This window comes from Mustela putorius, unplaced genomic scaffold, assembly GCF_011764305.1.
Source record: "Mustela putorius furo isolate JIRA1106 unplaced genomic scaffold, ASM1176430v1.1 tig00000585_pilon_pilon_pilon, whole genome shotgun sequence".
NCBI classification, from domain to species: Eukaryota; Metazoa; Chordata; class Mammalia; order Carnivora; family Mustelidae; genus Mustela; species Mustela putorius.
In genome coordinates, this window is record NW_025421424.1 from 9,811,784 (window position 1) to 9,827,693 (window position 15,910).

General features: G+C 43.6%; 1 protein-coding gene across 1 annotated transcript; it reads left to right on the forward strand.

The window, feature by feature from the left end:
- Nucleotides 1-5,220: 5,220 nt before the first annotated feature.
- On the forward strand, nt 5,221-12,433 carry PGB1 (pepsinogen B1). Its single transcript, XM_045081986.1, has 8 exons — nt 5,221-5,424; nt 6,552-6,669; nt 7,170-7,288; nt 7,962-8,161; nt 8,605-8,727; nt 10,750-10,897; nt 11,808-11,906; nt 12,135-12,433. The coding sequence occupies exons 1-8, from the start codon at nt 5,221-5,223 to the stop codon at nt 12,285-12,287; spliced, it is 1,164 nt and encodes a 387-aa protein (XP_044937921.1). The 3' UTR covers nt 12,288-12,433.
- The last annotated feature ends 3,477 nt before the right edge of the window (nt 12,434-15,910 follow it).

The window sequence follows — 15,910 nt, forward strand, 5'->3', positions numbered from 1 at the left end:
GACTGCCTGGAAAGCCCTGGCCCAGATCTTCACAGGGTGGCTCAGTCTTGTCATTCAGACTTCAAGTCTCATTTCCCTAAAGACCTTTCTGGACATTCTTGCCAAAGTGGCGCCATCCATCCCATCACCACCACCTTGTTCACTGTCTTCACGGTGTATCACCGGGTCACCACACTGTGACAGTCCTAGCTCATGGCTACTGTCTCGCCATAATTAGTAAGCTCTCTCTCAGAAGGGTCACTGTCTGACTGCTAAATTATATGGTAACTGTCCTTATTACCACTGATTTTTTTTTTGAGTGTATTTTCTTCTCATCTGTCCAGACTTGGCAGTATAATTTGCAAGGAATGAGAAGCCTTGTGTGATGGGTTTCATACAAAATCTCTCGACCCCTTGGAAGTGCCTGGCACATTGATAACTATTGATTGACTGAACTACTAGGATTTAGAATTCTATAATGCTAGAGATCTGGAAGGTCAGAGGTTGGCTCTTTAAAGATGGGTGGGTGGTTTCTTATTCAGAGGCATGGTTTGGATGGAACCCCTCCTTTGTGCATCCTTTCCTATCGCTGTTTGATGAAATGCTCCAGAAGAGAGGAGACATACCCAGGATAAGAATTGTCCTTTGACTATGTCTCAAATCAGAGGCAACAAGGCATTGAATGGAGCAAAGTTTTATTTGTGTATTTGCTCCTGAGGATTTGCAGCCTAGTACATGCCTGGGTAAAGCATAATGACCCATTTCCATGAAATAAGTCAACAAATAAGTTAGAGGGTGATTTTACACACACACACACACACACACACACACACACACACACATATGTATATATTCTAAGTAGAGGGGCGCCTGGGTGGCTCAGTGGGTTAAGCATCCGCCTTCGACTCAGGTCATGATCTCAGGGTCCTGGGATAGAGCCCTGAATCTCTGTTCATCAGGGAGCCTGCTTCCCCCCAACCCCCTCCACTTGACTCTCTGACTACTTGTGATCTCTGTCAAATAAATAAATAAAATCTTAATTAAAAAGTTCCAGGTAGAAAAAACAGAATCATCCTCTTTGGGCTGTTGGGAAGGGACAATTTTTTCTCTACCATTCAAAGTCTCCCATCTGGACTAAGAATTAAATTTACATGAAACGAATTAACAGGAATAAAATACCCAACGTTTTATTAAGTTGCAGGGAGGCCCCAAAATAAGATGAAGACCTAAAGAAATGATCAAGGCAGGCACTGTTCAGACAATGAGAAAATAAATTTGTGAGGAATTGATTGGGTAAAGAAAAAAGGTGTTCAGAAGCCTGAATTAGGGAGTTCTAAATAGAATTTAGGCTGAGCTAGTAGATTAGAAAACATAACAAGGTTTGTTTTCACAGCTTTCAAGTCTCTATCTTTGGTGATAAGGATTTTTTTTTTAACTTCCTAGTACAGAGAGATCATTTTCATATGGGAGATTGGTTTCTTGCATTTAGGGGGATGGAGGAGAGTCTGAGTGTCCTTGTACCAGCCATTTCTTAAGTAACTTTTATTTAAAATAATCAACATGTCAAAGTGGCACATTCGGGGACAACATGCCCTTTGCCCCCACAGTGTTCCTGTATCAGCTATGGTTTGACTACGCCAGCTATAGAAATAAGCCTATTGTAAGGAGAAAACCAGGATGAGAGTGGAGTTCAGCTATCTCAAGACACATTTGCTGAGGTTGTATAAAGAGACCTACAGGAGATAAAGAACCAAGGGGACTTATTGCACCTACTGCCCCCATAATTCCACCCAGGGATATTTTATAGCCAGTATCCCTGTCTTTGAGCTCAAGTGTCAGAAAATGTCCAACAAGAGATTAGGATCCTATATTGAAGACTTTCAGACCCAAATCCAATCACACAAAATGGGGAAAAGGCAGGAATTTTTTTCTTAAAAGATTTTATTTATTTATTTGACAGAGAGAGATCACAAGTAGGCAGAGCAGCAGGAAGAGAGAGAAAGGGAGAAGCAGGCTCCCTACTGAGCAGGGAGCCCAATGCGGGGCTCTATCCCAGGACCCTGAGACCGTGACCTGAGCCAAAGACAGAAGCTTAACCCAGGCGCATCAGGAATTAGTTTTTAAGTGACAAGATGATAGGATGCATATAAATAAAGCATCAGTACTTAACGTTAGTTTTGTCAGTCCTGAATCCTGCGTTGGTACCATTTTTTTTGAGAATTATTTCCCACTCTCCTGGTAGATAATTCTGAGTGATGATTCTGGGTGGAAGGCACTGTGCTTAGCACAGAGGGTGAGATTTCAGAACCCAGGCTTCTACAAGACTTTAAACCCAGTGAGAGAGAGAAGACAAGTAGTCCACGATTTGTTTCTGTTAGAAACGAGTGGTTGCTCTATGCTTCACAGGCATGGCATCTCGTGCTGAGGAAGCCGACTCAGAGAGCTTATGTACTAATGTCTTGCTGCAGAGAAGACTTGGTAAGTGCAGTAAGAGAGCCTGCAGTGTTAAGGGATTGACAAGAGGTCAGAGAAGCAGATGTGTGCTGGACATGTCCCAGGAATGGTTGGTAGATTGTAGGTGGGTGGACAAGGGGGCAGGACAGAGGCTCAGTGGGCGTAGCTAATGAGCAGGCACCAGTCATCTCCACACAGGAAAGTGAGCTGTGGACTTGATGTTAGGAGCTTTCGTCACTTTCTCATTAGACTTTTGAAGAGTGCCATGAAAGGTTTCTGTTTCTGCTTCTGTGAAGTTAGGAATGTTGCCACCAGGAGGCAGCAGCATGCAGGGTTACATTGTCTAGGCAGGCAGTGGACAAGTAGGAGTGGAAGAACATGTTAGAATCCCTTTCTACAGAAAACTAAGTTGCATGTAAATCTCTGTCATTATCGTTAAAGCTGATATTTTTGTGCACATTGAGGCAGAGAGAACACGAGGACCCCAGGCTTAGAGGAGGAGGCTATGCTGAGATACAGGTTGAGTTGAGGCAAATGGGACTTGAAGTCCCAGATCTGCCTTTGGTTCACTATGTGATCATGGGGAAGTTAAATCAGCTTCTTGGGTTGTTACAATGGTTAAATGAAATATGTGTCTGGTCCAAGGTCGATATGTGGGAGTTGTGGATATAAGCAGATCTTCTGTAGATTTTCTAGTTTCCCTCTAATAATTTCTTTCTATAAAGAAATATTAGAGCATGCATGTGAAATTGGAAACTCTTTGGGTTTGTGCATAGCTCAAAGGCTTCAAGGTAGATTCATGACAAAGTTCCAGTAACTTCTCTCGTGCCCGCTACAACTTTATTATGTAGGGAGTCATTTTGTAAACTGGCTTCTTTCACCACATGCTTCTAGAAGGCTACAATCTAGAAATTAGTAAAGGATATATAAAAAGCATTAAGTGTTTTATTTCCTTGATTAAAACAAATTAATGGCTCCTTATTGCTTAAGGAATAAAGTCCATGTTACTTAACATGGCATACGAGGTCCACCTCACCATCAAGTCATGCCAGTGTAGACACTTAACATTGTGCTCCAAGAGTTTGATCCAGATGCTCCATTGTGTGCTTCATCAGTATGAGGCTTAACAGTAAATAGTTTGATGGAACAGAAGTTAAATACTGTGGATACTGAGCACATGCTGCTTTAATATACTTTTGTAGAATCAAGAGTATTCCTATTTTAGCATTATAGTCCTTTCCTTTGCAACGAAAGCTTGAGTAGAAAATAATTTCCAGAGCTAAGTGGCATGATGAGGACTGTGCAGACCCAGTGCAGGTCCTTTGGATGGGTCTTGGCTTGTGAAGAGCCATGTTGAGAAGTGCTCTTGTGGCCACACTAGTCACAGTGTTCCATGACACCAACTGCACTTCTGGGTGCTATTGCTCAGGCTTTGCTTCTGCCTCCAGTGGCTTTTCCACTTTCCTTACTTTCTCATCTACCAACCAGGAAGATCCTAACTCAAGTACCTCTTCTCTGAAGGCTTTTCCATGCCCCCACAGGAGCTGTCACTTCCTGCCTCTGCTTGCTTTATGAATACTCTTCTTACTATTCTCATTCATTCAACACACATTTGGATGCTAGAGTGATCACATCACCTCATAATCAGATTCTGTGCCAGTCATTAGGCAGGATGCTGACTTTGCATAGGAGGAACATTTCTGAATTTTCTTTGTACTCCCAGAGCTTAGTGCAGTGGTAAGTGCAGAGTAGACAATCCATATATGTTGGCTAATTGTGAACTAAGAAATTAAAAATGAAGATCGGAGTGTCATGTACCATGAGAATCACATTAGAAGACTACAGAGGAGTCTGATGAGAGGAACAGGAAGGAAAAGGAGAAGAACTGGAGAGTCTTCTGCAAATCTCCAAAAGCACATGGACTTTGGAGCCGAAGAACAAATTATTCCATTGTTCTGGCAGAAGGAGCCAGCACCCATTTTCCAGTAGATGTGGGCACCAGGATCCTTTGTCTCCAGTGTATTTCCCATTTGCTATCACATCCTAATCTTTGGATTCCATCAGCAAAGTCACTAATCACTTCTTAAATTGACCACAGAGTGTATATTAACGGCCATAATTCTTGCCAGGAGGAAAAACAAACAGAATCCATAGATGTGTAGGGGCACAGTTTGGTACAAGGCTAAGAAGATCACGTGCCTACAGCTGAAAAGTGCAGGGAGATCAGAGTATAAAAGAGAGACCCAGTCTCACTCTGTGTGTCCTACTCATTGGGTGTGCTGCTGTGTCTTGTTGTGTGGGGGGGGCCACCAAAATCAGCATCATGAAGATCCTGGTCTTGGTCTTGATTTGTCTACACCTCTCAGAGGGTGTGGAAAGGTATGTATGAGGATTCAGCTGCAGATCTTTTGGAAAGGCCATCATATTGTGTCTTGGTACCATTAACTGAATACCCAGGGAACCATGACTTAAAATGTATGTATGTATGTATGTATGTATGTATGTATGATGTATATATGTATGTATGTATGTATGTATAGATGAATGTGGGGTGTGTGTGTGTGTGTGTGTGTGTGTGTGTGTGAGGGTGGATTGGTGTTGTGTTGGCTAAGAAAGAGGGAAACAGGATTCGTGTCCCAAGTTTATAGGAGGGACTATAGATAAACAGAAATTTATTCTGTGGAAACAATATGTAAGTAGAAAAACCCAAATATATGTTGCAGTGGATTTTCAGAGTTCTAAGGAGATTTGAAAACTCCAGACCAGATCACTGAAGGAATTGCTTTAATGGAGAACGTGAAGATCACTCCTTTTGTTTGTCCTAATCTCTGCAGAATCATTCTGAAGAAAGGCAAGTCCATCCGCCAGGTGATGAAAGAGCGGGGTGTACTAGACACATTCCTGAAGAACCACCCAAAGGTCGACCCAGGTGCCAAGTATCTTTACAATAATGATGCTGTGGCTTATGAGCCCTTCACCAATTACCTGGATGTAAGTGAAGGGGAGGTGGTGTCCATAACCCTTGGCCACAAACCATTCTTGGATATTTATTTAGACTTCTCATTAGCTCTGATTTTGGACTTCTTACTAAACCTAAGTCTCACCTTCCTATGTGTCTGGATAAATAATGAGATGGAACCCCTTAACACTACAGTATTCCCTTTCCTTCCTTCTTTCTTCCCATTACTGGCTCACTCTCTAAAGCTCCCTTTATACAATTATGAGATTCACAGTGACCATATTGAAGTCAGTTGAGAGAGCCAAAGGAAGTCCCAGTGATGGGCTGCAGGGGAAAGAAGGAAAGCACATGCAAAGCTGCCAGGCAAATCTCCAGTGGCTCCAGATGCCATATATCTTCCCATTTGGAAACATACACTGGTAGACCTTAGAGCAAGTATTTGAGTGTTCTTCAAGGCTGCAGTGTCTGCTCAAGGCATCTCAACACACTGGTGTCCTATGGACCACCCTTAGTGATGTCACATGAGTGTCAGCTCTAGAAGCCACCCTAGGTATCTCCTATTTTGACTTTCACTTTCTATAGATGGTGTAAGAAGAGGCAGGTAAGTGACATGACTGGCCTGCATTCACTTAGAACTTAAACCGTGTCTCAGTGAAGTTCTTTTCTTGCTTTCCATGCTACCTCTCATTCTAGACTTTCTGGTGCCTTAGCTACTGTGTGACCAGAGTGAGGAGAATGGTGGAGAAATATTTAACACTGGAAGAGAAAGAAGTGTGTGTGTGTGTGTGTGTGTGTGTGAAGTGGGGAGAGGGGATGGACACTGGAAATGGAGAAAAAGTGATTACTTCTCCAACTTTGCATGTTCTAGCATAGAATGGTAAATCCATAGAGATATCACCTGATAAAAAGTCAAAATGCTTTGGAAGATGAGATTGTCTTGCCAGATTCAGCTAGTCACAGGCTTGTAATTAGGGACAAAAATGGGGAATATTGAGAGGAAACTGGCTGCAGATGAGAAGAAGAACTTTTTGAGGGAGAAGGTACTTAACTCCCCAGGGAAATGATTTCGGCAAGATGTGGTTTCTAGTGAGTCAACTTTTTCCCCATCCTTAGGACAAAACTTGGCTGCTTGAAGAGAGTGAAAAACTTTTCTTTGCAGAACTACTACTTTGGAGAGATCAGCATTGGGACACCACCACAAAATTTCCTGATCCTCTTTGACACAGGCTCCTCCAACCTGTGGGTGCCCTCTACCTACTGCCAGAGTCGGGCCTGCTGTGAGTATACCACCATTATCACTCATCCATGGAGAGGAGCAGAGAGCAGGGCAGAGTCAGGACTGGGCACAATCTCATCACCCAATTCCAGAGTTCTTGGTGCATACCCATGATCTCATCCTCCTTAAATTCAGATCATCTAGAAATCTTGACCTTGGTCTACTTTCGCCGGTGCTACAGTTCTGGAGAGAGACAGCAGAAATAGACCGAGGCTTCCATTCTTTTCTACATTGTTCCCTTTCCTCAGTTTTCTCCTGTAGGCCCCAATTCCTGGCACTTTGAGTTGAGCCATCCCTCAGGAAATGGAGGGAAGGGGCAGCATCTTTTTCCTAAGGGGACAGACTTTTCTGGGGCTACAGATTGTCTTCAGCACAAAGGATCTGAGACTGAGGCCCAATCCCAGGCTTGGTCTGATCATCTCAGGCCATCAAGGATACGTGTCCTCCAAGTATGTTGGAGAGCCATGAATTCTGCTAATATTTCCTTCTGTCTATCTGCAGCTAATCATAACAAGTTCAACCCCAGCAGTTCCTCTACCTACAGAAGCACTGAGCAAACCTATACCCTGGCCTATGGTTTTGGCAGCCTGACTGTGCTCCTGGGATATGACACTGTGGCTGTAAGTGCTGTTCTCAATCCTTCTGTGGGTCTGCTCTTTGGATCCCCTTCTTTGGAGCTTAATGCTCTCAGAGAGACCCACGATTACTAAATAGGTACAAATTCCTGGAAACTGATGTTTGGAAAGTATGCTGATGATGATTTAATTAAACATTTCTCCCAAGACAGGAATTGCTTCCCCAGCAGTCCTGACTGCAGGGAGCTCTTTTTATTGTGCCTCCCCTGACTTTGCTCCCTGGTCTTATGCTGCCCTCCGTAGCCACATGGAGCACATCTGCTTCCTTCTCCACATGGTTTTACTGTAGATATTAAAGACCTTCCTTTCACTATTTTCTTTTCTTTATATCAAGCACCCACAGCTTCTATGTCATTTGTGCACATGGATTGTTCAAAATAAAATCAGCCACTGTCCTTTCACTGTCCATGGAAGTAGAAACTCTAACTCCAGAATACAATGGCCTCTGCTTCCCCAACTCCCACACTCTTCTAAGACATGTACGGTTGGATGATGCTGAATCCCTTCATCTTCCAGAACCCACGCATGACTGAGCTAAGCATGAAATAACCCAACTTCCTCTCTCCACAAAAGGGTCTAGATTCAATTCCCTGGGCACATAAGTCTGGGAAAACTTTGTCCACCTGAGTTGTTAATCTTTTCTTTCTGCTTGTCCCAGGTTCAGAACATCGTCATCAACAACCAGCTCTTTGGCTTGAGTGAGAGTGAGCCCAACTACCCCTTCTACTATTCATACTTTGATGGTATCTTGGGAATGGCCTACTCTGACCTGGCTGCAGGCAATAGCCCAACAGTTCTTCAGAACATGATGCAGCAGGGCCAGCTCACCCAGCCCATCTTCAGCTTCTACTTCTCTCGGTGAGCACCCCTGCCATGGGTAGATCTCAGCAAATGAGGCTATGGGGGCTTTCAGCAAGTCAACATAAGACAGGGCCAAGGTCTTAAAATTTCCTGATACAATGAGTTTAACTAGCTAAATGCAATTCCTCCATCTCTGAAAATTTATTATTTCATTTTGGAGAGAATTTTATTTTAAATGCACTGGAAGTATTTTTTTTAAAGATTTTATTTATTTATTTGAGGCAGACAGACAGACAGAGAGACAGAGACAGAGCATGAGCAAGGGAGAGGGGGAGGAAGAAACAGGTCCTCTGGTTGAGTCTGAAGAGCAGATCAAAGCACAAGACCCCTTGTCCTCTGGTTCCTCTATGTCTGAAAAGAGAAGGATGGTGAGAGGGGAGGAAGGAGATGTCTGATCATGTGTACTGTGGGAATTCATGCTCTTCTCCTTTCTTCCATAGCCAACCAACCTATGAGTATGGTGGGGAACTCATCCTGGGAGGTTCAAACTCCCAATTTTATTCTGGTGAGATCATCTGGACTCCCGTCACCCGAGAATTGTACTGGCAGATTGCTATCGATGAGTAAGTACTAGAGGAAAATTCCTATGGATCATGGACACCCCTAGGATGTTCCTCCAATGTGACATTATTTCCTGTTCTTGCATTGGCACACACTTCTGAAAGAATCAGCAAACCCTCAAGCTGATTGTTCCTGGAGCTCAGTATACTCTGGCATCTAGCTCTTGAATGAACTTTCTGACTTGGTCACTGAACCTTGTCATGTCAGCAGGTTGGTCATTCCTAGGATTCTGTGAATCCATGTCTTTGTTCCTGGAAGCTTCATTATCCCAGGTAGCACAATCTTTACCAAGTTCTTCATCAGTGAAAGTAACAGCTGTCTTTGATGTTTTCTATGTGCCAGATGCTGTGCTAAATATTTTATATGTATTATTGTATATATATATTCCGCTAAACACTATAAAGTGCTCAGTAGTATATTTCATTGTGTAGATAAAGGAATCAAGGCTCAGAGGTTCAGTAACTTATCCAAATTTCACACATTTCACAAATTTCAAAATTTGAGCACAAGCATATCTTCTCCCAGAGCTCAGGACCATGAATCAGTTACTTCTATACTCCAGGCCTTCAGGAAGTCTCCATCACTACCAATTCAAGATGCATTTCTTTGACCTTTACTCAAGACCATACAATAGCTGGGCACTATTTGTCAGTATGGCCTTCTTACCACTTCCTGACGCATAGTGAGGACTTCAACATGTCCTTGCACCTTGCCATGACTTTCTTGCTTCTCTTTTAACTATATCACCTGAAGTGCCTCATGTCCTGTGTGCATCCTTTGGGGCCCAGATTAGCTCCTACTTCCTAGCTCCTCCTCTTTGGAGGAGAGGCCTCTCCAAAGGCCTCTCAGGAGCCCAATCTCTCTTCCAGTCCCCTAGTATTACTGGCTTGTGTCCCAATATCTAGCTCCCCATCTTCAGGTAGACACAGGGTAATAAGCCCAATATGCATGAGTAGAGAGAGAGGTAAGCAGTTGAATGTCTGACAAGTAGTTTTTTGTGCCTGCAATAGAGGCGTCTTTTCACTTGGACCGATTGCACTCACCCCTTAAGCATCTCTTCTCAGAATAACTCTTGTCTGACTGACTCACTCTCACTACCAGAGTAGATCAAGTCCTCTCCTCTCTGGCCTATTGCATTTCTTTCATGGCACTCACCAGAGATGCAATTAAACACCATTTATGTGTTTCTGTTATGTATGTGGTGTTTGTCTTGTTTACCATTACGTTCAAGTAGGTTGATTCACCAACTATACCCAAAATACAAAGGGACTTAAGAGGAAGAGTAGAGCTGCAGAAAAAGCTGGATGAGCGATCGGGGACTGAATCACATAGGACTACATTATGGAGATTGGCAGCTATTGGCTTATGGTGTTGTCTCATGTCTATTAGAATGGGCTGTTTAAAAATAGCAAATACAATTTAGTCCTCTTTATATCACCATAATTTTTGTAAGAGTGTAAGAGTGTGTCCTACATGGTAAGTATCGAATGTGTATTTACAATGTGACTACCAGCTCTAGCTGTTTGGCACTATGTGCTGGGCCTCACGTAGGCAGATTAAAGAGGATAAGACATAGTACTTACTCCCCAGAGCTGAGCTGGAGTAGTCACCAGACCAAGACTGAGGATATTACTCCAATAGTAATTACTATTATTGTTAATTTTCATTACATTATTACATGGATTGCAGTGTCAAGGTATGCCCTGGCTTTTTGGGAGATTAGGGTGGATGTGGCACTTATTTATGGCAAATATGTCTGACTCTCTCCTTCTCTCTCTTTAAAGATTTATTTATTTATTTGAAAGAAAGAAAGAGAGGGAGAGAGAGAACAGGGAGAGAGAGAGTCAGAGGGGGAGAGAATCCCAAGCAGACTCCACGCTGAGTATGGAGCCCAATGCAGGGCTTGGTCTCACAACCATGAGATCATGAATCAAACTAAAAGCAAGAGTCAGAAACTCAACTGACTGGGCCACCCAGCTACCCCAAGAAATGCCTGACTCTCTCTGTATTGGTGTTCCCCTCAGGTTTCTCATCGGTAACCAGGCCACCGGCTTGTGCTCCCAGGGCTGCCAGGGGATCGTGGATACAGGAACCTTCCCACTGACTGTTCCCCAGCAGTACTTAGAATCCTTTGTGAAGGCAACAGGAGCCCAGCAAGATCAGAATGGTGCTGTGAGTAACCAGAAGCCAGGGCTCCTCTGCACATCCAGGCAGCCTCAGCACAGGAGCCTGAGTGCAATGAGTTCATGAGAGACAGAAGAAGGGATTGGTGGAGAACTGAGCTCCTAGTGGGACAGAACAGGTGGGGACACATCATGGCCTTTTAGGCATGAACCTTGAATTCAAGGAGGCATAAGGGGAGGGAATAACATCAACTCCAACTGTGAGAATGGGCTGAATGGTTGTCAGGAGGGGTGGCTGTTCCATTGCAGGCCCTAGGAACACATCTCACCTTGGCGTGGCCACTGTCATTTGACTGTACACAACAGACTCAGGCATATTGTACTTCTCCAGTCCTCTTGGGTTTCCTTCTTCCCTAGGAATACTCCATTGGCTTTTACTCTGAGCAGCCTACTGTACCCAAACCTGTTCTCCTTAAATGTGCTTCTGTAGTTTGCTCCTCCTGCATGCAAGAGTCTAGTTTAGTCAGACTAAATCTTGGTCCTCAGGGTGTGTGTGTGTGTGTGTGTGTGTGTGTGTGTGATTTGAGTACATAGATAGGTGCACACTACTGTGGATATGAATTGTGTGAGAGCATGTTTCACACTGAATGTGCCCAGGCTTCTTCTCTGTAAATGGGACTTCCTGGCAATAGAAATCTGTGTTCTGGAATGAGCCTGACTCCTTATGGCCATATCAGTACAACAAAAATCTCAGAGCTGAGCTGTGTCCAAGGAGGCCCAGGAAAGCAAAAGCTTCTGGTTAGTGTTGTCCCTGGGAATCAGGCTTTGCCTTCCACGCTCTCAACCAGCCTCTGCTGGAAGGTCAGGAAGAGAGTCTCACAGGGAATGGGAGATTCGGGCCCTTTGTCTGGGCCCCCAGGCCCCTGGCACTCTACAGCTCTGCTTTTCCTCTCTCTCAGTTTGTGGTCAACTGCAACTCCATACAGAGCTTGCCCACCATCACCTTCGTCATCAGTGGGACCCCATTACCTCTGCCTCCTTCTACTTATGTCCTCAACGTACGTATGCACCCCAGGCTCCAGGGAAATGGGATTGGATGGGTCCAAACAGCTGTTCCATGTCCCAGCTCACATCTGAGCACCTATGGGGATCCACCAGTGGCAGGGCTGAGGGTGAACAAGAAGCCAGGGACCCCACAGGTGTTGTGGAATACAGGGTGGGATGTACCTGTGGGGAAAGACCTCTCCATGCACCTGGTTATATCCTTATGTCCTTTGTCTCTGCAGAACAATGGCTACTGCACCCTTGGGATTGAGGTCACTTACCTGCCCTCCTCCACTGGGCAGCCCCTGTGGATTCTGGGAGATGTCTTCCTTAGGGAATATTATACTGTCTTCGACTTGGCTGTCAACAGGGTGGGTTTTGCCCTTTCTAAGTAGACTAGCAAGAGGCTAGTTTCCTCCCTCCCAGCAAGACTCTGGGATTGCTCTATTGTTTCTCTGGGCTGACAGCAGCATTTTATTAGACTAGTTTGATCCCTCTGTGCACTAGAATCATACTCCCTCAAGTAATAAACAAAGAATCTCTAAACATCCTTACTGATCCTTCTAGATGTCTTCTTTGTATTCTGCTTGTGTTAAATAATCCAGTCAAAAAATGGGCGGAAGACATGAGCTGACACTTCTCCAAAGAAGACATACAAAGGGATAACAGACACCTGAAAAAACTTCAACATCACTAACCACCAGGGAACTACAAATCAAAACCACAATGAGATATCACCTTACACCAGTGAGATAGAATGGCAAAAATTAACAAGACACAACAAATGTTGGTGAGGATGTGGAGAAAGGGGAACCCTTGTACACCGTTGGTGGGAAAGCAAGCTGGTGCAGCCACTCTGGAAAACAGTGTGGAGGTTCCTCAAGACGTTAAAAAATAGAGCTACCCTATGACCCAGCAGTTGAACTACTGGGTATTTACCCCAAAGATACAGATGTAGTAAAAAGAAGGGGCACATGCACCCCAACATTCATACAGCAAATGTCCACTATAGCCAAACTGTGGAAGGAAGCCGAGGTGCCCTTCCACAGATGAATGGATAAAGACAATATGGCTCATATATACAATGGAATATTCCTCAGCCATCAGAAAGGATGAATCCCCACCCCTTGCATCAGTGTGGATGAATCTGGAGGGGATTATACTAAGGGAAATACATCAACCAGAAAAAGACAATTATCATATGGTTTCACTTATATGTGGAATATAATATCATGGAGGATCATAGGGAAAGGGAGGGAAAATTGAAGGGAGAGAAATCAGAGAGGGAGACAAACTACGAGGCTATGCACTGGAGGAAACAGACTGATGGTTTCAGAGGTGAGGGAGAAAGGATGGGGTGGCCGGGGGATGGGCATTAAGGAGGGCACGTATTGTGATGAGCCCTGGGTGTTATATGCAACTAATTAATCATTGAACACTACATAAAAACTAATGATGTGGCTAAATGGACATTAAAAAAAGGTTTATTCTAAACTGAAAGTTAGCAACAATTCTTTGGGGGAATCTGTGAATTGACCAATGGTGAGAATACAGGGCAGAGCTCCCTAAGTGAGGACCCACAGTGCAGAGATTAAGGACACAGTAGCACCTACTTTCTGGTGGAGGTGACCAGCCCTCCCAGAACTCTCCCTTCTAACACATTCTTCTCTCCATTCTTGAAAGTTAGAGAAGAAAGAGAAATCTTAGAGAATATTTCAGACTGGTGGTCTGAGGCCAGCTCAGATGACAAAATGGTGGTTCTTCTTGAGACAGCATCACAGTTTTAATGAATTTTTTTTCATTAAATGGGGTATTTTTATAGACCCTTTTCCTCCCTACTCACTATGGGTGCTCTCAGCCTGCTCACATATGACTTTATCTGCCTGGCCTGAAAGCTTTTGAGTTTTGAAACCCAATCTCACTTTACAGTGGAAGAAAGTGAGGTGTGGATGGGCAATCACACAGTTACTGTTAAAACCAGATCCAGATCAATGTATTTTTTTTAATCGTGTTTCTATATGATAAAGTCTGCTCTGTGAATGGCACAGAGGCACGAAATGACAAATAAGACATGGCGCTGGCTCACTAGGAATTTTCTATCAGCCCATTGCTTGTGAGCATGTTCCTGTCTGAAGCAAGCCCAGGGCCTGAACTTGCAATCCACAGTAGGTTATGAACAATCATCGGCAGTGCAGTAATGCCACCTTTTAGAAGGTAAAAACGGGTACTGCTCTGGGACCCAAAATTCTTGCAAGAAATGTAATTAGAAGGATGTACCTGGGAAGAAAGATGCAAAGAATTCTCCATCTAGATGTGTGGGAGTGATAGTGGTGAATAGAGGTGTACATTTTCCTACATCATTGCATCATTCCCCCGCACCAACACACAATGGAATTGATCTTATGGAGTTGGATAATGTCTGAACTCTGGCCATTCCTTTCTCTTTCTGTTGTGTTTCTCTCATGGGAAGCACAGCCTTTTCTGTCAAAGGGAAGGGAGCTCAGCTCAGCCCCAATTCACCTGCATCCTCATCCCTTCCCCTTCAGCCACCCTTCCTGCCTCGGTATCACCTCTATTCATGCTCTGGTGGTGGTTGGCCTCAATTATATCTCTATCTTGAGATAGAGATATAATTATATCTTGAGATAGAGATATAATTATATCTCTATCTTGAGATAGAGATATAATTGCTAAAAAGTTCTCAGCACCAAGATACACCAAATTCGGGTTATCGTGAGTGACCTAAAATTCATCAGCAGGGACTAAATGCAGCCATGGGAACAACATACGGTATTGGTAAATCCAGAGCTATCAATTCTGTCTGCTCCTGGATTCTAGAAAATAACACCCAACAGAAGCTGTCCACAGCTTATGGTCTGTTCTGCCTTGTCTATCATTGTAGGACAGGGACAAGATTTATTAATATGGGAGTGTTCCCCACCTTGCAATATGTTACTCTGTCCCCACCACACTAGTAAATATCTTGCCTGTCTGATTCTTGTATATTATGTGGTAGAAACTGAAGGTCTGTGGACAGAAAAACATACAGAGAAAGAGAAAGAGAGAGAGAGAGGACAATGATGCTAGTGGGTCAAAAAATGTAAATGGAACGAGGAGCAAACTAAATTTTAAAAAGTTGGAAGGTAACGGGGAAGAACTATGGATGGGAGAGGTGAAAATAGAGATTTGGAATTTGGAGTTTCTTGGGGGAAATGTTCCACAGCAACGTCTTGGAGGGGAACGTAGGATGAAGATTTTGAGAAATGTTGCCTATGCTTACAAGTCAGAGATTTTTTAATGTTCTGTAAGAGATATAAAGATTGGAATTTCTCTTTGTTTTGGGCAGCTGTAACATGGTTTTTAAACATGAATTCATGCAGAAAGTGGTCACATGGAACCCAGACTATATTTGGGTTCTACTTGTAAAACACATTCTGAGTTTTCTTTCCATTTACTACTTGTGCCATTATCACTGATGAAATATTATTAATTTACTCATAAAGTATTTATTGAAATCTCTTTGTGTAACTAAAATCTTCCCTGATCCCTGAATCTTTCTGTGTGTTCTCTGCCTACCCTCCCACCCACTATCAGAGGTCATTACTCCTCCTTCCCTCCCCCCACAGCACCTTCTACGTCTGACGTTTCACTACACATCACACTGTATTGTACCCATGGCATGTCTCTCTTCCCAACTCATTATGAGCAAGAGGAAGAGATTGTTCATTTTTCTCTTTAAGTCCCCAGATCTGACATGTCTTGTGATAACAAGTCCTTAGCAATGTCTGCTATACAACCAAATTCACAGTAATACAAGTGACAGTGACTGTTACAGGGAAAGGTGCCTGAGAGCAGCAGGCAAGAGGAAGGTATCACAAAGGAAACCCTGTTAGATTTCACCCTGAAGCATGTGTAGGAACTCACTGGGTAGAGAGAGTTAGAAAAGGGATCTCGTGCAGAAACTGGCCTAAGGACAAGCAGAGAGGGTGGAGAGAGTTTGTGTAATTGTAGAGCAGCA